Raw genomic sequence first — 25,022 nt, forward strand, 5'->3', positions numbered from 1 at the left:
ACAGACACACACACCGCGTCGGAGCGGCTGGATGCTGAGAGAGGAGAGGATCTTTTAGGACCAGTAAAGGGGACCGGGCAGAGCGCTGCAGGGCCACAGACGCCTCCTTTCTCCTGCAGACGGAAAAAGAAACCGCGGAGCTCTCCAGCTGATCCAAACGCGCTCACCTGACGCGGAGACGCAAGAAAAGACCCTTCGCTGGAGGAGCGGCGGTGTACCGGATTAGAGAATCTGTGGAATTGGCTCAACTGTCATTTTTGTGGATATTATGTAGAAAGAAAGAAAGAAAGAAAAAAGCCCAGTCCAGCTGGCCAGCACGGCTTCATTCAAGATTTTGTCCCGGTGGATTGTCTGTCGTTGGGGGGGAACTGGAAAGCCGTGTGCATACTAATCAGTTTTGGAGGGGATACCCAGAGCGCACATCCAGAGCTGCGGAGTGGGTCAGATGAATGTAAGTGACAGCTCCTTTATTCTCATCCCCTGTGTGTGTGTTCACTGATGCATCTGATCAGGATAAAGGTGGAGAATTGAGCTCTTGTTGGGTGGAGGCTCCTGGCTCTCCTTATAGATGGGTGCACCTTGCTTGTGTGAGCTGGTAGCTGGCGGGGCTGTGGGGGGGACCGTAGTGTAGAGGGGCTACAATTGTATCACAAGATCAATGGATCATGGTGATGCGGCATAGCCTGGTATTGATTATTGGTCACCACTCACAGCCACGCCAGCTAAACAGCCAGATTGTAAAAAGAGGAAAGAGTGGGGTCCCTTTTTATAATGTCCTAAACATGAAAGGGAGGTTGGTCTAGCAGGCTAGTATATAGGATTATTAGCATGGCTCATGAACTATTTAATAAGAGTGAGTGAGTGGTTTCCTCACCAGGGTTGCCAGCCTAGAGTGAATACACTTTGTTTTGGAGGGGAGGACCAAACCACTTAATGGGAAACACCATGAAGTGCACAGAGTGGGCCAGCTTACTTTGGACTATTTCCTGGGGCGGGGGGACCTACTAATGCGACAGTGCAGGGATTTTGGAAAACTCTGAGGTGTCACTAGTGGAGAGAATCTGCCTTTGAGCAAGGCACTCAGACCATTAGCCGCTGCAAGGCTTGCTCTGAGGATGCTGTGTGTGGGTTTCCTATTTTCTGCATGATTATGAATGCAGAAGATTGCAGAGGGGCTATCTCAGTAGACAGTAAAGCTGATATGTCAAGCATGGAAAAATAAGAAGCCCAAGAGGATTTTAGGTAGTTTTGTTATCCAGCAAATAGATTCTGACACATTTGTAATTTTTAACATGAAGTGTATTTATAGCTGCTAGTTCTGCCTGTATATGTTTACATGGCCAAAAGCTAAAAATGGGAACCCAGGGGCATATTTAAGCACCAAACCACAATAGTTATTCCAGTCATATCTGGTGTCCGCTGGCATCCACAGCTCCTGGTTTTCTGCTGCAAGGAGGGATACGGATCTTTGCATTATTACACTATCCACTTACATGGTCCTGCGCGCTCCAGCTCGGCAGTGCGCTGGCCTCAGCCTCTGGTCTGCAAACAACCAGTAAGAGTTTGGTTTCTTGCGGAGTGATGAGGCGTGCAGCAAGACGTTTTCTAACAGGAACCATATGGATATCTGTTGGTGCGGCTGCAACCGAGTACAAGCAAGGAATGATTAGGCTGCTGGTGATCAGCTGCTTTGCAGGAGCAGGGCTGGAACAGACTCTGGATGCTTTTCACAATTGTGGCATTTAAGACAGAGAGTTTTGCTGGTTTTGATTGAAGTCATAATGTAGATTTTTGAGAGGATGCAATTATGAAAAGTGGAATTCCAAGTTGGAGCCTAGACCACCATTTAATGTGATCTTGGGGTGGCTGACTTCAGATTGTGGCAGCTGAGATGTCTACCTTGACCCCCAACCTCCCTGTGAAATATGTTTTTATTCATCATCATTTAATTATCAAGAAGAGCTGTGATAATTAAAGCTACTATTCCCATTACAACCTGTGTTTTCAGCAGTGTCAAGGCAGAGAGGACAATTCATTCAGTTGAGTGTCAAGTCTTTTTGTGGAGCTTATCAACAAAGTAAACAGTCTGCAGTTTGCCTTCCACTTCACGTGGTCCAGCGCAGCTGAATGGATGAGCGCCGACTCCGGCAGGGTCAGGGTCTTGATTCTCATCAGGGCTGTGTTCAAAACACAGGCACTTCTTAGACAACTGCATCTGCTAGAATACTTTATATTGCAGTTTTGGGGGGAGGTGACTGAGCAGTACCCAGCAACCTCCAACCCCCAACCCTTTCACCGTAAATCGGATTATTTGGGGTGCATGTTGGCAGCAAAGTGGCATCACACTTGGCTTGGTTTCTGCATCTGATTCAACTACTTGACTCTTGAAGCATCTGAATTGTGCTGGCATGTAGGAAAATATTGTGAAATATCTGCTTTAAACTTTTTTTTTCCCAAGTTGAAATATAATACAACCATCCACAGTCTTTAAGGATCTATTTTGTTTATTCTAATGGTATTACTTTAGGGAATGTCCAAGTTGAGGCTTTATTCTTCTGCAAATCTTAAACAATCTTGAGAGTTTACTCTAAACTCTGGAGAGTAATCAAATTGCGCATTCGCCACCCACATTGACACTGAAATCCTGCTTGTACTGTATACACCGTTGTCCTCTTTGTGGCTTCCACAAAACCCACATAAGAAGAAACATTTGTCTTTTTCAGTCAAATTTCATTATGTGCCCCGTTTTCCTATAACCCCTTTCTCACAAATGCACATGTTTGAATTGTTAATTAAGAATACAAAGATGCGATATGTAAACTATTGCGGAGGAAGCTGTGGAGAGCGAAGGCTTTGGTGTAATATCTGCTTCAGCTTATCAACTCAAACGGTGGAGGGCTGCCAACACAGAAAGAGAGTGAGAGGGGAAAAAAACAGAAAGCATCTTCCCACCCAAATGTTGCAGCTCAAACAAAAATCTGTCTAATTGTATCCCAGGACTGTTTTTTCCTGGGCTTTTTGTTTTTTCATGCTTGGGAAATCAGCGTATGAGTACAAATATCGGAAAGTGACTCAGAGCCTCCCTCTCTCTCCCTCTCTCTCCCTCTCTCTCTCTCACACACACACATCCAAGCACACACACAAGAAACACTCCTCCATAAGCCTAACCTTATGTCAGCTATATTCCTAAATGTGCCCCCAACCCAAACTAAATCCTCTTAACACCAAGTGCTTTAAATGCAAAATTAGCACCTTAAAAATGAGGAGAAGCAACAAAAGAACAAAAAACAAAACAAACAACATAGACGAACAACACACACGCTCACCACATTGTTGAATGGGTAGCAGATGACAACTAACAAAAAAAATCTAAAGTAACATAAATAGGATTGTTTTCCTCTTCCCTGGCACCACAAGTAGCCAGTGGAAATATTTACCCTCCATCTTTCGCTCACTGCACGCTGCTGACGCCTGGGGTTAGTGTTGGTGTTTTTATTTACCTCTCAGACCACCATCTTAGACATAACATAAACCAAAGAGTCAATATTGAGGGGATTTCATGTAATTTTAGTTTATAAGGCAGCATGTGAACTATAACCAGTGTTAAGCTGCAGTGTTTTGCGCGAGGGAGTTTCCTGGAAAGCCACTTCTTCTTTGCATCATCCATCCACAGGAAGGCAAGGCAGTTATTAATAGCTTTAGTTGTGGAGTCAGAAAGTATGATTCCCATTGATAAGGAATCCCCTTTGCTGATTGCTCCACATTTCATTAACTTTACCCCTCAGGGCCTCTTGGTTTCCATGGCAGCTACAAGCACCAAGTCTGCCATCTTGCATTGATTATAATCGTGAAATTTCATTACAGCATTGTAAAATTTGAGTTGTGCTGTGTGTGTGTGTGTGTGGTTACGTGCAGAGAAAGTGGCACCCAAAATCCCAGAGCTTGAGCTATATCAATGCATTGGTGGAATTTCTCCAGTAAGTATTGTAGCATGATAAAAGATACAATTTCCTACTTTTATTTTGGCGAGCCACCGTAAATTCCTCCTTTCTCAGCAGTTGGCATCCTTGCGCGTTTCATTCTTCATTCTTGCTTCCTTGGGAGATAATGTTTGAATGATGAGATTCATATTTTTTAATTTGTGGTCATGTTATGTTTTTAGATAAAATAAACCCTGGCAAAATAAATCAAACCCTGATACAAAATTATCCGAAGTCATGCCTCATCTTTTTAGGACTGAAGCTTTATTTCTGACAGTGTGTTGTAGTCCCCCCCCCCCCCCCGGGGGAAATACTATACAGTTCTTACCTTCCTACTTACAGTATGAAGACCCATCTATCTGCGGCTCTGGAGAAGATATTACTGTGTGCCTGACTCAACTAATCAAAGGAAATGACTGGACTCTCCTGTCAGCCGCACAGTGATTGACTAGCTGGAGTTTTTGAGACGGCGCAATTCCATTTTTGTTTGTTCTGAAGCCCAGTTCTGCAGTAAGTGCCTTCATCGTTATTCATGGTCTTTGTCCAGGCAGTAGGGATCCTGTTAGTATAATGATCAGGTCAGCTAAATGGGAAAGACTACAGACACTGGTCAAATAAAAAAAAAAGACCTCTTTTTCTGTGCAGGACAGTAGCTGCTGCCTGCAGCTTCAAATGTCTCAGCTTGCTACACTGCAATCCCCAAATTTGACAGCAGACGTTGATCCAAGCTGGCCGGCGTGGCCAGACCGTGCCTTTAGCTGGCTGGTGAGTAGGATCTGGGATAATGACTGCTGGAAATGGTTTGTTATATTCCTGGAGGAAGCTGCAGATGGAAGTCCTCTCAAGCCTGGTGTTGTCTCGAGTTTCCCCATCCTGCGCTCCTCTGCCGTGGGTTGGACCTGTGACACTGGCTCCCGAGTGCCAAAGTGTGGCTAGGTCGTTGGAAGTCTGTGTTTCTCGTTGTTGCAGTAGATGAATGGAATAAGTGAGATTGTTTCTGTGCATGCATGCAAGCACGCAAGCAAGTGTTTGGCCTTATATACTGGTGTAGCTGATGGTGATATCTCTTCAGGGGCGCAACCGCTGACTATTTCCATCAGCATATATTTTCTTTACTCATATATTATTCCATAGAAAAAAAAAACCATGCAAGTTTCCCCGTATTCTATGTACCATTATAGAAATAATGGTAATATCTTCACATTTGCAAAGCTAGATCCAGCAGGTGTTTGACATTTTTGCATAATTATTGTCTTAATTGTTGTTGAATTTATTCCTGTCTGTCCACTAATTGATTAATTCACCAGTTGTTGATGCACCGTGGCCCAGTCCGTTCCTTCAGATGCCAGCAGAGACATTTCTGCTCTCACCTCAGAGGGGACGACCGGCGCAAGCATGTGTGCAAATAATGCACAAGTTTCTGAATGAAGTGATGTATTCATTTCTTTGGTCACATGAAGAGATACAGCCAATGTGGGAACGGCTCTGAGTGCAAAATGAATGAAATGTGGTAACTTCTTCCCATCTGGGAGTTTGATGGATGAGAAGCGTATGAGGCGAGCGGGCCGAGCAGAGGGAGAGGAAGAGGGAGAGCCTGTCTGTGTAGCGTCTCATGTGTTTTTAATGAAGTAAGTGAGATGATCTGAGCTTCTGGTAACTTCAAACACTTGCGGCGAGCTGAGAGCCGCATGTAGGGCATCGCAGCTCAGGTAGTGCAACGTGTTATGCAAGTTAAGGGATTCGGAGACTGGGTGTGTGTGGGTGGTGTGAGACAAAAGGAGCGAAAAGAAAAAGTTGGATAGAAAAAAAAAGTTGTTTTGTTTCTTGATAACTTGAAAATTGAAAGCAGTGACCTTAAGGAACATCAGAAATGTTATTATATGCTGTTTGCTTTTGATATTTCTGTCAGAGAATCAAAGCACCATTGATCAGCCCAGACGTAAATTTTTCATTTGGAGCCTCAAACGCATCTATCACATCTTATGCCTTTTTATCAAGATTTTATATGCTCATCATTAGCTGATGAGTATTGATGTCTGTTTAACTCTGTAGAGCAGATTAAAACAAAGACAGACAGCCTTAATTCCCAGGCTTACCACAAGAAATATAATGGAGTAACATGATACAAAGGCATTCTCTTGGAGAGCAGCTGTCGGCGCGCCACTAACCCGAGAGTTGATGGAGAATTTAATATCTAATAAGCATATTCTGAGCTAGAGATGAGTAATTACAGATTTTAATAGGTTCCCAGATCTGTCAGCCAAAGAAAAACTAAATTCCCCTTCTCTCCCAGTGAAGTTAAGCCTGAAGCATTTCTCTTAGGAAGATCCTGACCTCTTTTCAGCCTCAAAAGAACTGCTCTGCAAGCTGGCAAACTTCTCAACAAAACATTGGATCACTTTGATTAATGCTTATGTCTTTTCTGAAGCAATAACATGACCCTGATTCAACCTTGCGCCTGGTTTGCTGTGAGGTCACGTCGCTGATTATTTCGTTGGGTGGAACGCAGAATGGGATTAAAGTGTGTGTTTGCCTGTGTGTGAGAGAGTGTGTGTGTTTAAGTTACAGGATGGATCTTTGGTTTCCACTCTCTTGTCCCTGTTTTGGCTATCGAGCTGAGTGTTTTGTCTTTGAACTTTTCCTCTGTTCGTTCATTAGCGAACGCTGTCATTCCTCTAATGTAAGACGGTCTGTGTGTGTGTGTGTGTGTGTGTGTTAATGTATTCATCACAAGTCTGGTCATATATTGCGACATGTGGGGACTCGCCTCCCATATGGGAATAAAACTCAGTTTTAGGTTCAGAATTATGAGTTTTAGGGTTAAGGCTGGGTTAAAGGTTGGGGTTAGGCATTTAAGGTTCGGATAACCCTACAGGGAATTAACGTAGGTTAGTACACCCCCCTTACAAGTGTGTGTGCATAGGTATTAGTGCAACATAATCATGCACAGAAACCAAGCCGGTAATTTGGTAAACATTGCAATTGGATTTTTAATTGCAGCATAATCAACTCTTGAGTGGTTAGTTGCATTGCATTTACATCACATTAACATCTGAATTTAATGATTCTCAAGTGCTGTCACATAAAGCATGCAACTTTACTTCACAAGACATTCTCACACACACACACTGATAATACTCCGCTAATACGTACAACAAAATACATGCATTCTTCTTATTTAGCAGGATGTGCAGCCAAATGAAGCCATTATGTTTTTTTTGGTGCATTTTAATGTCTTTCGCATTCAACAGTAATAAGAATATTTCCTGCAGTTTAATAACTTCCAGTCAGTGTTCTGCTTTTCGCTACAGAGGATTGAATTGCGGTTCACCTCTCAGATTATGGAACTCAAAATGCAAATCATGAATAGAGAAACAGTTAGCTTGAGCCTCCATAAGGCTATTTATCTCAGTTTCACCAGTGCGGTGAGGTAATGAGGTTTGACAGAGTGTCGTGGACTCGGTTCGGCTCGACAACTTGCCCTTGTTTGTGATGAGTGATGGTATATGGCAGCTGCTGCTTCACCTTCAGGGACATCCCGTCATGCCTTTTTTGTGTTTTGTTTCATCTCGCTCTCGTCTTCATATTTTTTTTTTTCCTCCTGACTTCTCCTTTTCTCTTAAGATCAACAAAAACAAAAAAACACAGACACACAAACAGAAACACAGATTCTCACAGGAGAAACAGAAACCACTGCGCACTCACTCGCCAGCGTGGCCTTGAAGGTTAGCGAATCACCTCCGACTGTGTTTTCACTTGCTCCGTGTCTTCACTGATGGTCCTGAGGGTACATTATTTATGTGTGTGTGTGTGTGTGTGTGTGTGTGTGTGAGTCTTCCTGTGTGAGACTTCCTCGCCTTTCTGTCTCTGTCACCTTGGCAGTGTTTTTCAAGGAAACCTCATCCAGAGTCAAACTTTTCTCCTCCACCTCTAGCTCCGCTTGTCTCCTCCTCCTCCCTCCATCTCTGATTGTAGCGTTCTCTTTCTCCTTCTGGCCTGTCGGGCAGCGGAATCTAGGACGTTTTGTCACAGGGGACCTGGTGCAGTTTGTACGTGTGTGTGACTGTATTCCAGCTTGACAGCCTCTGTGTGGGTAAATAAACAAATCTGAGTCATCACACCAGCTTTGAATTGTTATGCTGCTGCTACAGAGTTTTGGAGCCTTCTGCAGTTGTTTTTCCCCAGCTTGTATCCCCATGGAGTTGAGTAAGAATGCTAGTACAGCAATGCAAAGATTTTAGTGTAGCATGCCTTAAAGTTCTGTTGTAGCAGCATAGTGAATTGAAACTGGTTTGATAGCTTCAAGCAGTCATGACTAGTAAAAGTGCTACACTACAGAATAGGTTAGTCAAATGTAGTCCATAGCGCAATACTCAGATGAATTAAGATGCACAGACTGCTATGAACGGTGCTCAGAACCTTGACAGTTGCACGCAACAGGATGTGACATACCAAAAAGGATTTTATTGAAAAATATCTTAAATAGCACTGACCCCAAAATGAGGACGCATAATGTACAACCATGGCTGGTCTTTTATAGCTGAGAATAAAACAAGACTTAAACAAGTCAGCACGTTAACCTCATTTTCATCGCATCATTTCACATCCAAATGAGAGTACGGAGCCAAACCATGAAAAAAAAAGTCTCACTCTCCAAATACCTTTGGACTGCAGCAACAACTAAAAAATTCGGCAGTCACTTCCTTGATCAGAGAATAAGCCTTGTGCCCTCAAGTTTATTCTCCTCTCGTCTGCTCCTCAGAGTAGAAGAAAAACTGCAACACAGAAACAAAGTGTGGACTTGAGCCTCCAACTCTAAGTCTCAGCGGGCTCCTGGCACAGAGGCTCACTCTCGCTGTGAGCCGACGAGTCTCTGTGATGACGTGGTCCCCCTCCTCGTACCCTCCCCCCTCTCTGCAGCCTCACTGATGTCACTGACATGGACATTTATGTAGGAAATAAGTCATAAAATAAAACTCCAGAGCAACATTTCATGGACAGAACTGAAAACAAAGGCTTTCACAGAGCTGAGTTAAACCGGGGGAGCTTGGTTCCTCAGCGCCAGAGTTCCACTGATGAGATGACGAACTGGATGAGAGATGAACCTCAGATCAGTTTTAGCGACCTGTTTGCATTTGCATTTGTGGCTGGATTAGTTTTTACCTTGTGTCAGATCAGCCATTTGAGCCACAGCTCAGAGGAGCCAGGGAACTGGTCGTCACTTCATCATAATTAATTCAAACTTACTTACTTAGACGCTGCCACTCTCCACAAACCAGATAGGTTAGGGTTTCGCAGGTTGTGAGCGCTTTTACGGCTGCTTCCCCTGGGTGAGGTAACCCACTGTACGGCGCAGTCATGAACTCTCTCAGCTCATAGTAGTATTAATATTGATTGCGCTTTGGTGCAACATGTGCATGTATATTTCAGAGTGTGTGTCCAGACAGTAGTCGTCTGGCTGTCTGAAGGGCTGGTGTTCACACACGTTGGATCTTTGATTGAGTCAGTTATGGAAGTAAATTGAAACTGATACCCACATTTAGTGTAGCTCTTAAATGGAAGAAAAAGTGAAAGAGGAACTGAGGAAAGAGGTATATTTGCACAGAAGGGGACTTAAAGTTGCACACACACACACACACACACACACACACACACACACACACACACACACACACACAATGCACATGCATATGCTCACAGTGTTGGTGACAGCTGGGCTTGGAAATGGGACGACTATATCCAGAGATCCGGGGAAAGGCGACTCAAGGGGAGACTGCCGTCCCCCAAAACAGCCACAACCCAAACGACATGAAAACCGAGATGCAAAGCATTCCTCCATCCTCTACCCCCCGCCAGACTGGGAGCCCTCTCTCCCTCCCTTCCTCTTCTCACAAAGCTTTTTACCACTGCAGACCGCCACAGCCTGTTTCACCACAACCTGGCCTAACCTTTCATTCTCAGTCATTTAAAGATTTGGTGTTGCTCTAGCCACCCTGTAATTGTACACTTGCTGAGAGCTGTTATAAAAAAGTTTTTAGTTTACACTTTTAAAATGCACAAACACTTTAATGTCTTAACACAATATATCTGCAGAGCACTGCATGGGTTGCAAGAGGGCTGTTGCAAAATGTTAAAATTCCTCCATAAATGTGATTTTTGCACTTAGGGTTTTGAATGTGCAAAGCCATGGTCGTATCCAGTGTCTGTCTTTGTGGCACACATATTTCTGATGTAATAGAAGATGACTTGTGTATTTCATTTTGACAGCCTTTCCCTTTATTCTTTCCCCTGTCTGACTTAGCTGTCAATCACAGGATCTGGCCACTGTTTGTTCTGGGCGACACAGAAGCAGAAGTTGCAGGGTCGAATGAGTGGCTGCCAACTATCTGGAGGCAGAGCCAGACCTCTCAACCGCTGAGGAGCTAGCTGAATGCAACCGTGTGCTGTTCCATCAAAGCACAAGAAACATGGTTGAGATAGAGTGGCCGTTTTTTACTTGGAACTTTGTGACTTTGGGTCCTGTTTAGCTTGGCCACGGGTAGCTATAGCGTGCCCAACCAGATCTGCTAAATCCATTAGAGGGGATGGACGGAGGGAGGGAAGAGGGACGGACATGGAAGGGAAAGGGAGATAGAGAGGCCTGTTTAAAATTGGCACTGCACGAGGAAAATGAACTATTCCTCACAACTGAGATCCGACAGTGTAAACACACTCACACACATCTTCATGCACTGCTTTGAATGGTCCCATCCTATAGAAAACACTATGGTTTTCTATTATATGTTAACAGCACTTAAGAGTGGAGGCCCATGTATTTGAGGCTTTGAGGCTTGCGCACACCAGAGGCAGATTATGGGGGTGCAATGCCAGATAATAATGTGGCTGAGACTGCATGGAGCCCTCCGGGTCTGCCCTGCCTGTCAATGTGGTCGCACAGAGATGATGTCACTGCACGCATGCACATGTGCTGCGTAGGCGTACAAAGAGACATATAGCTCACGCAACCGGACAGACAGGTGAAAACATTTTTTGCATTTCACCCATTTCTGTGCTTTTTAAAACATTTTAGATGAAACTACTAGAAACGTCATGGTCATAATTAGCAGAGTGTTTAAAGAGTGCCACTAGAGGGGGTGAATCCAGTGGTTGTCTTTCACTCTGCTGAGCATCTGCTCAGGCCAGTATTTCAGCATGAGCTACGTTTTAGCCCTCGCTCTCTTCGTTCCTCATCTTTCCTTTTCCAGGGCAAACACGAGTGCATTACAGCACACGTCAAAAGAGAGATGAAGTCATGGACCGACTGCTCATTGACAGTGACAGATTGCAGCTGTGCGATCTGTTCATCAATATAACCTTTCACTGACACTCAACTGAAGCAATGAGGGAGAGAGAGGATGTAAAAAGGCACACATACGCACTGGCGCACTTTGTGAGTGCGCCCGCTCTGACTTCATTTTTCAATCCCAAGTTTTGCCTACGCGGCTCCATGGTCCCTAAAGACAACAAGGCCGTCAAGCCAAAGCAAACTGCAATCACTCCGCAGAATGTAACTTTTTCTATTGTGTCCTAAATCCACTTTTTCCATCTCTTTGCTTTGTTCTTTTTCTGTTCTCCCTGGTGTTCTCAATGGCTGCATTATGGTGCTGTGCTGTGGGTTCATTTCATCAGAGCGGGGTCTCTGAAGGCTCTGACTCAGCAGTAGAAGGGTTTCTTTTCATCATCACACCCCTAATTGTTTCTCAAACCTCTTCTCTCAACTTCTCTCTTTTATTTCGCTTTTACATCTGCTCTTGTTCAAGACAGAGAGTCTCGTAGACACTAAACACTCCCAACTACTCAAAAGAAGAAGGGTGTGTGTGCAGACTGTGCTTAGTCTCGTCTCTGTTTCCCCCTTTGTGTGGGACTGCAGCAACTGGCCAGAGCAGCCGTCTGGACCACATGTAGAGGTCAGCGACCGTACCGGAGGGGCCAGTATCAGTGTCCCTCTCTCTGTCCCAGTGGAGCTGTAGACTTTATTAATCTCTCCTCCTCAGAGGTCTCATAAACTACCGCAGGAGGTCAGGGTCAGCGGAAAGGCTGATGTGGTGGATGATTGCAGGAGGATTCATTAGATATAAAACAATGTTTTTTCATTTGCTTTATATGTCATCTAAACTCTAAATGGTCTTTCAGGAACCTTGCAAATCAACAACCTAGTAGCCTTTTTTCAATAGAATCAATGCATGTGTGAAGGTTAAAATTCAGACATACCCAAAAAGTACTTTTTACGCTACTTGAAAAGTAGCCATATCTCAGCTGTGTGCAGCCATAATGGCGTTTGATACAGTGAATATACTCCTACTGTGAGTGCAACTTCACTCTGATGAGCTATTGTATATAGAATAGCAGTCAGCCTTTTTATCGGCCTGCAAGAAGGTCAGTCCATGGTCGTTTTGCATTTGTGAGTGTGAATGCTTCAATTCAACGTGTGTGCAAATGCTGCAGCCGGCAGCAGGCTGGCTTTCTCTCTAGAGGTGGAAGACATTCCTAAAGTTAACTGTCCACATTATACATGCACACGGGGAGTGATTGTCTGGGTGAATATGGCTGGCCAGCGAAGACCAACACCCTCCGCTGACGACAAATCCTGTCTGCCGCTCGCCGCTTGACTGCGTCGCACATTTATAGTTTGATCATTTGTACCAAACATTAGCTAATAGAGGCCGGACTCGTTCACATTCCGTTGAGTTTAGGTATTAATGCTGTGATCAGTGTAGAAGGTTGTTAAAGCAGGTTAGGCCTCCACATGTGATGAATAAGTTGTGTCGGGGCTTGATGGTCTTCATTTCAGGATGTTTTGAAGAGTTATATGCTCAATAAATCTTCCCTTATAAATACGAGAGGAACTCGCATAAACTATTGGTCTCATTTTGAGCATAATCTAAATATTTGTAGACCTCATCAAGGGGTAAAACGAACATCCATCTCGTGAGAGTTTAGAGCAGCCACACAGGTTAAATTTGCCAGAACAGTTATGAGTGTATTTCCAGTATTTTGTGGTAGTGTGCGAAAGAATGTGTGTCAAACCTGGGTCAAATACCATTTGCAAATAATTATTGGTGTTTGTTTAAACTTTCTGGAAGCACCAGATGGTGGGTTTACTGCAGGAAAGCAGCGTCAGGTGAGTTTTAGATGGCCTTTCCGCTCTTGTGATCGCCTTCCTAGCAGGACCATCTGACCATCTGTGGCATGTCCACTTCTGGTGCACCAGGCAGGTTAAAGCACCCAGTAACAATTTCTGGACTGATGCATGACTTTGTGGACAGTTAAAGTTTGTGTGTCTGTTCATGATTAGCACCAGTCTGTGCCTGATAAGACTGATTTAGCATTAACATGAGGAGGATATTATCTTTATGGATTTGTGCATGATTTAGGGTTTGGGGAACATAGAGGCTAAGCTTACAGTCTTAAATGACTGCTTTTCCCCATAAAGGCCTTGGTGAAGCAGCTATAGAATTACTTTCCCATGCATTCCATGTTTTTTTTGTGTGTGTGTGTAAGCATTTGCTATCACGAAATGAAAATCTTACAAAAGGATTTTGATGCCTATTTTAGTGTCTTTAACGTGTTTTCTCTAGGGATTGCAGTGTGTGACCACTCTGGACACTTTAAAATGTTCTCACCCAGTGAATAAGATTTGTTATCCTTCAGATAAATATAGTTTATGGTTCTGTCCTCAGTGTGGTTCAAGTTAATGTGGATCCTGGACAGACTTAGAATTCCATTTTCATGCTCTTTCAAAGCGTCCTGATCCAGCTGAAGAGTTCTTTCCAAAATGTTATATATATCCATTTTATGGGGGAAAACGCTGAAATTCATCAGGCAGTGTCTTTAATATAGGTTCTGGATTGTAAAAGTGTTAGCACATTGTCACGCAAGGATTTAAGATACATACTCCACTCTGGGAAAAAAAGGACAAATTGTTTTCATTTTGTAAGAGAGCAAGTGAATTTTCAAGATGTTTTCAAATAGAGAATGAAAAAAAGCTGTTCAATTTCTCAATTCACACATCATAAAACGTATCTGCACTTGCAGAAATGCGTCTTTTCTTGGCTGATATTTTCCCCTTTTCTCTCTTTTTCATTCTCACAGGTGTAGCAGTGCCCAGCCATGCCGTTAACAAGTAAAGGGTCAAGACGGAGGGCTTGGGTCAGCGGACCCTGTGCGTGTTCAAGTCTCTGGCGGAGGAAGACACTATTTTATTTCTGCATCGTCATTGTTCTTGCTCAGTCTACGACTGTCCTCGGAGCACTGGAGCTCCAGCTGGATGAAGGGCAGCCGGCAGGGACCATCGTTGGCGACATCAGCGCTGGGCTACCGCCCGGTGAAACTACGAGTCTTTACTTCATCTCAGACCATGAAGGCACAGGCGTCGGCAGCGATCTCAACATCGACGAAACCACAGGCATCATCACAACCGCACGCCGTCTGGACCGTGAGCAGAGGGACCACTACAGCTTTATCGCCGTAACAATGACGGGAGTCACTATTGAGGTATCAATTACTGTCAACGACATCAACGACCATGCACCTGTTTTCCCCAAAAAGAAAGCGGTTCTTAAGATCCCAGAGCACACGCAAGTGGGGACCAGATTTTCCCTGGAGCCTGCAACAGATGCAGACAAAGATCAGCTGACCACCCAAGGCTACGCTATTCGAGAGGGCAATGTAGGCCAGGCTTTCAGGCTGGAGACCAAGAGAGGTGCTAACAAAGTGCTGTATCTTGACCTGGTGGTCAACGGACTGCTGGACAGGGAGAAACGCTCATCTTACACGCTGGTCGTAGAGGCCTTTGATGGGGGCTCACCCAGAAGGATTGGATCCATGACACTGGAAGTGACCGTGACCGACATCAATGATCATGCGCCGCTCTTCAATCAGAGCAGATACCACGCTATCATCTCTGAAAGTCTCCCACAAGGCAGCAGCATCCTGCAGGTTAGCTCAGTCAAGTCTCGTCATTGTTCAGATTGTGACTCCTTACTTCAACAGCACTTCTTGCCTCTGTACATCCAGATGTTTCAGGGTCATTTTAATTTCTGTGTTTGGCTTTCTCATCTCTGCAGGTGTTTGCAACCGATGAGGATGAGGGCGATAATGGTCTGGTACTTTATGAAATCAACCGGCGTCAGAGTGACCCTGACCGCTACTTTGTCATGGATATCAAGTCTGGGATCATCACTCTGAATAGGCCCCTGGATTATGAACTAAAGAGGGTCCACGAACTGGTGGTCCAGGCCAGGGATAACGCCAGCCACCCTGAGGTAACTGCATTACTGTTATTCATTACAGTGCATTCAACATACAGTGCTGTACTTTCAGTGATGACAGGTAATGGCAATGTTTTCAGTTTTTACTGTTTTCACAGAAAAATATGCATTTTTTTCAAAGAGCACATTAGTTTAAATAGATTTTACCCTGTTCTTTATACCACCACAAACTGCAAGAATATGTTTGCCTCTGCAAGAGGACACTGGTCACTGCAGCACTGGCAGCTCACAGAATACTTAAGAGCGTTAAGAAAAAAATGCAAGAAGGTGGAAATGAATTGAATGAGTGCTTGTACTGCAGAGAGCAGTGTTTTTCAGTGAATTTTATTCCTCCCTGGTTTTCTGAGAAATTCCCTTTCTTTTAAATATTAAACAGAAAATAATCAATCCTCTTAGTCCACTACCAAAATGTGACACAGATGATTTGAGCGCTACATAATATGAATAATTTTTCCAGGTGACCAATGCGTTCGTGACCATTCATGTACGTGACTACAATGACAACCAGCCCACCATGACCATCATCTTCCTCAGTGAGGACGGCTCTCCGAGGATCTCCGAAGGGGCCCAACCAGGCCAGTACGTAGCTCGGATATCTGTCACCGACCCAGACTACGGAGAGTACGCCAACGTGAATGTGTCCCTGGAGGGGGGTGATGGGAAGTTTGCTCTTACAACCAAGGACAGCATCATCTACCTGATATATGTTGACCAGGTCTTGGACAGAGAGGAACGCGATTCGTATGACCTCAGGGTTATGGCCACGGACTCTGGCACGCCGCCCCTCAGGGCAGAGTCATCTTTCACCATTCAGGTGACTGATGTCAATGACAACCCCCCTCTGTTCGACCAGCAGGCCTACAGACAGACTATTCCTGAGGTCGTTTATCCCGGCTCCTTCGTTCTCCAGGTTACTGCCAGAGACAAGGACCAGGGCCCCAACGGGGACGTCCGATATCGCCTCCTTAAGGGCAAAAACTCTCACTCTGATTGGTTTTCCATCGACCCGGTCACGGGGATCATTACCACAGCGACGACTCTGGATTTCGAATCAGAGCCGGCGCCCAGTGTGACTGTTGTCGCGACGGATAGCGGCCGCCCGCCGCTGTCGTCCACGGCGAAGGTGGACATTGTCCTGCAGGATGTTAACGATAATACGCCTGTGTTCTCCAGCAACGTCTACAATGCCTCCGTCAAGGAGAACACCCCAGCTGGGACCTGCTTCTTAGAGGTAAGAGAAACCCTGTAGAAGTTTCCTCTCCTGTCTTCAGCCTCTGTTCCCTCTCAGTCTTCTTTTATCCAGCTCTCTTTCACTCTACCCTTCTTTATTTTGTAAGTGAACTGCCGTTTTTAATTCTCATGGTGCTCAATCTTGCAGCGTGTTGGCCACAACGCTATTGTCCTACTTATGCAGCCAAAACCAAGTATTCACTGTCTCCCTTGTCCTCTCATCTCTTTCTTCACTCTCTCTTTTCTCGCACCCCCTCCCCTTAAGCCCTCTCTGATTGCTCCCCTGGCAAAAGCCTGATTTATACATCAGTATAAATGAGTCTGGAAATCAAAGTCTTCTCCGAGGTAAAACGCCGTCTTCTGTCCCATTTCGGAACAGGATGGTGCACTTGGAGGCACTGATGCTTTGTGATGTGATTCATAAAAAGTGGGCTATGAGAGGAGAGGCGAAGCCATTCAACACGTTCATTTAGAGGGAAAAAGATTCATAAAGGCAGGAGAAAAAAGAAACAGGGAGAAAGCCAGGGAGGGAAACTTCACCTGCATTCCTGAAGCTACTGCGAGGAGATTTACTCTGTGCTGCTGGTATGTCCTCTCTCTCACCTCGCACGGTTGCCACGGTAACCAAGTGAGGGTGAGTCCTTGGTATCGGCGCACTGTCTCGCGGCAGCTCGCCTGCCTCGCTTTTATCTCGATTCCAGCAGCTCTTATGCATAAGGAGGACCTCTCCTGAGGAATGAAAAAGGATGACTGGCTGTTTATCTTCCAGCAAGGTCTTAACTTGGTATGGTGCACCGTTTAGACCAACTGTTTTTACAGGTTGGTTTTACCCCTCTGCTGTCAAGTGGATGAAAAGAAAAAAAAAGCATTTCTGTTTCTCAGCATTTTTAAGAAAGCCTGCTACCAGAACTTAAGAGTGCAGCGGTTATAATGAAAGACTTTGGACCCTTAATCATACCATCTGAGCTGGAATTAGATAAATAGTTGAATGTCACATTCTTGCAGGTTCATTTAACGTATATTTGGACAGGACGGCTGGTTGGTATTCAGTGGAAACTGGCAAGTGGGCCTGCTTCTTAGGGAAGGCGGGAGACAAGGGAAGTAAGGGAATGTCATGAAGAAGAGGGATGTGAGATGCAAATGAAACAGAAAGGAGAAGGAGGATTAAGAAGAGGAAAAAAGGGGATGTGGATGAATGCAGCATGAACATGATTTATTTCTGAGGTGTCTTTACAATCACAGATACAGGCTGTCCATTGCTGAATTATTGAACCTTGTAATTTGCTCCTAATTAGGCTGCTCTGTTGAATTATTGCATCCCTCAACCAACTAAACGAACCCCCTGGACCTCGATTCCAGTGGTTGCAACAGTTGTAATCAACTGTTAGTCGTTTTTCTAATCCTAGCCGGCAGTTATTCTGGCAGTAGGTGCAGGCGTAATCCCATGCCAGACATCACGGGTGGTTTTCCAGTACGCCAGAGTGAGTGAATAAGGCTTGATTTGCTCATTCCGGCACGTTCCTCAAGGCTCGCTCGGACCGAGCCAAGATTCCCCGGGCGAGAGTCTTCCCGCAGGGGCTGCTATTTGCAGGATAATGGTAGTTGGAGTAAACTTTTTTTCTGGGCCAGTGGAATATGTGGCTACTCAGATAGGACACACACACACACACACACAACTGATGTTAGGCCTGACATCATAGCCTAATGGATACTGTTCCAGATTTGTTCTGTATTTTCTCCATTTACCTGCCAGCCAGCTGTTGAGAATGTTGACTGTCAAGATAGAGACAAAGTGAGGAACTGGGTCGGGTGGCCCAGCAGGCCCAGCTTACATTTTTGTGGGATGTTATTTGGCGCGGCAATCAGGTTGTGAGGTTTGTCACGTTCCTGACAGAGTCGAGACGAAGGCAGAATGTTCTCAGAATTGTACCAATATTTACAATAGATAACAATCACTATTTGGCTTTAGGAATTATTACACTGGCTGACTCAGTTTAAACTCTGGACACATACACACATAAGGTAATAAGACACATACACACATAAGGTAAGGAGTACTTTTCTCTCTTTTCTGCCCAAAATAGTCTTTCCTAAGTTCCAGGTTTCTTTTTTTTTTCCATATCTCTCTTGTTTCTTTCTCTCTAATTCTCTCAATGTTTACGTGTGTGATCTCTTCCTCCTTATTTCCTCTGTTTCTCTTTCTCTTTCTTTTTTATCCTGCTTATGATGTTTTGCTTTGTCTCAGTCTCCACTCACTTACACACACACATACATGCAGCACTAGTGTAGGAAGTTTTTCTTATCAGTTCTGCTACTATAGTAATCTGTAATGTGCTGCACTGTTTATGTAGCCGCGACACAAAGGAATTATTTATTTCTTGGTTTCCCTGCTTTCCTCTTCCCCCGCTTCCTTAAAGTTTTTCCCAGGCAGGAGAGGTTATGGTGCCTCTGTGTGTGTGTGTGTGTGTTTGTGTGTGTGTGTGTGTGTGCGGGCATGCACATTCGTCTGATTCAGGTTCAAGTCCTGAGAAGATAGAGATCATGAGAACAGTGTGAACTGTGGCTGATGATGAAAAGGGACAAGCATTTTTTAGAGTGAAGCATTTACATTGTTCTTATTTGCATGCGGCATCTGTGTGCGGCCTGGTTCAACGGCTGCTGATGCCACCGAGCTGATCTGATTGCTTTCAAGTTTCTTGCTCTTTTTCTTGGGTATAATCTGTGTTTTTCAGAGTCGAAGCGTATTTCCCTTCCTGTGTGGGTTTTGCCTTGCAGACTCTCTGTCAAATCCAATGACATGCTCACTTCCAGCATGACCTGACCGCTGGGAAGCCACTGCCGATCTCACAAGCAGTGACATCCACGCTCTTGCCAAGACTCAAATGTGGTACTGACAGACATCAGGAGACGAGCTGCAAGCTGGAAGATATATTGATTAAAGAATTAAGAAAAAAACAACTCAAATGAAATTAAAAGAAAAGAAAAGCCCCTGACGAGAGGAGAAATACCAAGAAAGCAAACGTTTGCATGTGTGCTGTATGTACATGCGCATGCCTGAGTGTCATACATCTGTGTATGTGTACTTGTGTACACTGGTGAGGCCAAGAAGTCACTTTGAGCAGGTGATGCGTTTCCCCTGCGATGTTCAGCATGTGGTTTCCTGGTCAAGCCTGTTAAACGACACTCAATCATCTTGACAGACACGCAGATGTGCTCAGCTGGGAGACGTACGAAGACACGGAGAATGGCTTGTTGGCATTGTAGCACAACAGTATAAAAGTGCTGCACTGTCTGTTTGTACAGTTACTTTTGACACAGTGCTTTAAAAATGAATAATTTTGACAATCAAAAAGAAATAAGGCATGGGAATAAATCGGACACATGAATAAAACCTGGAAGGACCGCGCTAAGGGCCCGAAGAGGCTGCACATTTCTTTACGCCTCACAGTACAATGCTGGAAAGACTGAGAAACATACTGATGATTTTCCTATTCCTACATCATTGCTAGCACTGAGGATAAAGCTGTGAGGAATAAATAAACTCCAAGGGTTTATCACCTAAGGAACATGAATGTGCGCTAGATTACCCGAAAAAGAAATGGTTCATCCTCTGGGGAGCATAGATGTGGTTAACATATGTAGTTAGAAAATGGAAATATGCATATTCGTTTTTGAGCTACTTTGTCATGCACCGAGCTGCTGTTTTGAGCTTATTTCATAGTCTCACTGGTCAACTGTGGCGATATGTTGCTCTGGATCACATTTTTTGACGGACAGACAGACTATCCACCTCCTGAGCAGGCCTTGCTGGTAGTCTGATAAAAAAGAGGAAAGTCAGTAAGGACATGTGAGTGTGGTGTGAAGGTGACTGAAATAGAGCAAAAAACATGTGAGGAAGGAGACAGGTTTCTTTTGACAGGTGGAGTTAGTCCTGCTGAACTTCCCGCAAAACCGCTTAAATAAACACGGCACGTCTGCCTGTCAGAGTAATCAGCCCCTTTGGTGTGAAGTCCAAAGTCTGGGACCCTGTGGCTGAAGTCTACACGGCTCTATAAGGACAGGCTAATCATGTTTTAAACATACACACGCACGCACACTGAGACTAATCGCATTTGATAAACCAATAGAGCCAGAGAAATACTGTAAGGCGACGCACTGGAAACAGGAAGGTGTTCAGCTTAAGCTTCCTGTAAAACCCGACCTGTCTCCCGGTGGTGTCGCGCTGAATCTGGCCCCCGTGGAAACCACAGCCAGACCAAACCACTTCCACTTGGAGCTCGCATGCTCTCCTCCAGCCCAGACTCACAACACACACACTCTAGTTTTTATTAAGCTTGAAAATGTCGGGGGGGGGGGGATGAAATTTATTGACCGCTTGATGTCTTCTCCCCCCTTGCTTGTTCTCAGACGGCTGCAGCTGTGCTTTTGCCCGCTCGAAAGTTTATCACTTGTGTTTTAATGAATCTGTCAGTGTGTTTAATTTCAAGGATCAATAGCTGAGCAAAAAGAGGCTGCAGGTTGGAGCGCTCACTGTCACCACATGCCTCAGTTGCATCTAACGGCCGATCAGCGCTGACAAATGTTTGGGTTCGCACGCAAACAGACACCAGCGAGATCGAAAATTTGGTGAATCGTTGCACGCTGTTAACAGCTGGCCCCTGTTCTGACACTCTTACTCTCCCTCTGGTTCTGTCTGTCTGTCTTCCACTCTCTCTCTCGCCGGCTCACGCACCCCTCAGCTGCCAGCGATGTTGACAGGATGTGTGTGATGAGGGATCAGGATGGTGCGTCTGCTATGTGAACTATTCTCGTAGCATCCATCAGCACCGACTGTGAACTCATCACCTGTTTGCTAATGGAGACTCAGACGCTGTAAACTAAATTCATCCTGGTTTTACGCTCTCTGCATAATGTGGTGGGCTTTATTTGTTAACTTTATGATGGTAATGCCTTTTTTAAAAAGCCCAAGGTCTGTTTTCAGTATTTTCAAGGTTACAATCCATGAGGTTGAGAACTCCCATTTGTAGTCATGCATGGCTGTGCAGGTGGAAAACTCAGTCTGCTGGTTGGTTTGTCGGTGCACCACTTTGGTCCAGAGTAAAATATCTACACAACATTGGATGCAGGGTTGCAAATTTCATGCATTTTTATGCCTCACCCTTAACTGCTGGTTGAACATGTTAACAATCAGTAATCAATGAATCATTAATAATTGATATTGCACAAAAGGCACGTCTTTTTCACATTTAGCTGCACATTAATTCATGAAAAACAAGCAAATTAAATGATAATAATAATATAATTCATTTGATAGATTTCAATGGGATTTTCTGCAGACATTCAATGTCCCAAGAGGATGAATCTTATCAGCTTTGGAGATCTGCTGCCTCTCCCTTTAGCGCCACCATGAGGTTGACATTCATAGCTTTGAGTATTTTGAGAAATGCCATGAAATTTGGTGCTACACATTCATGACTTTTCATTTAGCGGCATCATCAGGTCAATGTTTTAATTAGCCAAAACTCTAGGTTGTGACCGAATACATGCAAAACTAAAACACCCCTTAGCATTGCTTAGTGCTAATTAGCATCATAACATGCTAAACTATGATGGTGAACATGATACCGTACACCTGCTTAGCATCAGCAGTAGAACAGCCTCACCAAGCTGCCAGCATGGCTGTAGACTCCGAGTCTTGTTCCAGCAACTATTCACCCCGCTTGTAGTCTGTAACTGTCTCTTTATGTTGTAGTTTTCATTTTTTAGTGGAGTACGTCTTTTGCTTGGCTGCGCTGTCAACAGAAACATGAGCTGCTCTTCTTCTGTTGCGCTTCTGACTGATTTCTGACCCCGCTGGTTGTTTGCTGTTACCTCCAGTGACCAAGTTGCCAAATCTACTCAGACTGAAACTATATATCACATTAGAGCAAAAGGCTTTTTTTTTAAATAATTTTTTTCAAGGCACCAGTTCAGAGCCCAGATTCTCTGCTGATCTCTTTTTCTGCTAGAATAGTTTCAGTATCAATCAGCTTCAAAATGTAAATGCAACTCTTTTGCATGCATTTTTTAGCTCTTTGCTGGGTGTTGGATTTTGGCCCGGATTTGGTAAATCATTCTTTTGTCTTTCTTTTTCCCCTCAGAAGCAGTAGTTTGGTTCCATATCACTAGCAGTTGGCATATGCTGTGTTTAAAACCTATCACAGTGCTCATTCATGTGTGATCTGACTGGCCAGTGCCTCTGTGGAGAGGATGGCCTCACGCCTCATTAAGCCCAATACTCTGTACCATATGGCAGCGAGGGGTTTTCTTCTCTCGCTCTCTCTCTGTCTCTCTCCTGTCTGACTGGTTTCTATTCCATTTCTTCATCTCATCTGTTAGTGAGTATCTCGCTTTCCATTCTTTTCTTTTTTTTAATGTTTTTTACCACGTCTCATGGGCTTTTAACCTTTTGGCTCTTGCATTCGTCTCAACTTTATCTTTTCCTCTGCTATTTTAAAGGAATCAATCTCCCATCAGTGAGTGAGACAAGTATGGAAAGTATTTTTTTTCTTTGTGCTGTGCTGCTTATTGTTGGCATCCTTGTATTCTCTCTGTCCTGGTTCACTGACGCTCATGTTTATATCCCCGAAAAGTAAAATAAATGAAATAAATCAGACCTGAATTCAAAGACAACCACTGCATCAGTGGACTCTTTGTAAGAGAAGCATGCCAACATTACATAACTGAATGTGTTAATGCACCACTCCACCTATCAGTTTTACTTTACTATTCATCATCAATGAATCCTTTTGTCTATAAGATGTCAACAAATGGTATTAATCTGAGAGTTTTCCATAGCCAAAGATGATACATTTTAAATTGTTCTCCAAAACAGTCCAAAACCCAATGATATTCAATTTACAATCAGAGAAAGTAACAAATCCTCACATTTAAGAGGCTGGAAACAGCCAGCTGGAACCATTTTTGGTCAAAGGATGTCTTACATGATTAGTTGTTGTTAATAATGATCAGAATTGTTGCAGATTAAGTTTCAGCTCATCAATTACTTGACTTTGTACCAAACACTATTTTCCTGTCTCTGGCTCACACGAACAGGCTGAAACCATCAGAATATCAGCAGATAAAACCACTTGATAATGGATAAACATGTACGGAAAAGAAGTCTGTAAACTGCAAAGCTTGTCTTTGGTGCAACGTGTTTCTTTCCACGGTCTGAATCCGACAAGCTGGACACTTTCAGCCTTAGCAAGATAGCTCCTCTAGACTGTGGAACAGATGGATATCAAACAGCTGCAGGCACAGGATCCTCCACAAACGCCGCAGACGCGACTGTAGCCGCACACGCACACGTTTTCTGTCTGTCTTTCCCCTCCATCTCTCTATTCCAGCTCTACTGGGCTGCTTTTGCTCTGTGTCTCTTTTCAAACTTATCTGACCCCGTCCAGGCCTCCTCTCCTTCTCTGTCTGCGCCTCCGTTTTGTCGCCGCCTCATCTCAACTCGCTTCAATCCTCTGTGTTTGAGAGTGACAGGAGCAAACACACACATACACACAGTCACACGTTGCGCTCGAATGCACACACAAAAGCTACGGGCGCACACACACGGCGCACGCGAGCAGCAGGTGATCCCGAGGCTCTCCACAGTTCATTTGGTCACACTAATCTAATTTCATGACACATTGAGTTAAGTTGGTGTAAATTAGTATGCTTCCTGTGTTTCTCTAGATTGTATTTGCTTTGGGAGGGGTTCTGCAGTTTGGGACAGCAGGTGGTCGATAAGTTAGGGGTGAAGGGCGGCGAAAGCGCTGGTTTCCCAGTGTATCAGATTCTGTCATTTCGGCTTTACGGAGAGATAGATTTGAAGTCATCGTTGGGTGTGTCCAAGACATTTCTCTCTGAGTGCTGAGTTTGTGTCATAGAGTGCTGAAAGATATGAATGACTTAAGTCCATTTATTCATTTTTCTTTGTTTTCTTTTTTTGCAATAGTCCAAGGCATTACTTTCAATTGTTTGTGTGTGTGTGTGTGTGTGTGTGTGTGTGTGTGTGTGTGTGTGTGTGTGTGCGTGCGTGCGTGCTGCAGCCTCGGAGCTGTTATCTGGCTGACTCTGCTCCTCTGCTGTTGTGTATGTCCCAGCTCAGGGGTCTCAGGGGTCAAAGACTGTGCAGCTACGGATATTTGTTTTCTCAAATGAATCATCCATTTAATCATCTCTCTTCTCCTCTTCTTCTACCTCTTCTTCTTCTTTCTCACCTCAGGAAGTCAAATGTGGAGAGATGCTGAGAGAGGCAGAGAGGGATAGAGTTAGCGTTGCCGGATCTAGTGTTGCGTTCACGGTGCCAAAAGACACAGTATTAAACAACGCTGATCCTGCCTGGTCTGTGTGAGATCACAGACATGGCACCGACTTACAAAAAGCATTTTATATTCAATGTGGTCCACATCAGGTCTCTCGCTTTCTTTACATCTCCCAGATGCATTTCTGTCATGCGTGCACCTCATAT

General features: G+C 44.4%; 1 protein-coding gene across 1 annotated transcript in view; it reads left to right on the top strand.

Annotated features, from left to right (window-relative positions):
- Positions 1-303: 303 nt before the first annotated feature.
- Positions 304-25,022, top strand: part of LOC121616995 (protocadherin-16-like) — an 84,190-nt gene continuing 59,471 nt past the window's right edge. Inside the window, exons 1-4 of the mRNA XM_041951940.1 lie at positions 304-451; positions 14,112-14,957; positions 15,086-15,283; positions 15,747-16,520. Coding sequence (XP_041807874.1) covers positions 14,130-14,957; positions 15,086-15,283; positions 15,747-16,520 — 1,800 coding nt within the window. The 5' untranslated portion in view covers positions 304-451; positions 14,112-14,129. The remainder of the gene's footprint in view (positions 452-14,111; positions 14,958-15,085; positions 15,284-15,746; positions 16,521-25,022) is intronic.

This window comes from Chelmon rostratus, chromosome 14, assembly GCF_017976325.1.
Source record: "Chelmon rostratus isolate fCheRos1 chromosome 14, fCheRos1.pri, whole genome shotgun sequence".
NCBI lineage: Eukaryota > Metazoa > Chordata > Actinopteri > Chaetodontiformes > Chaetodontidae > Chelmon > Chelmon rostratus.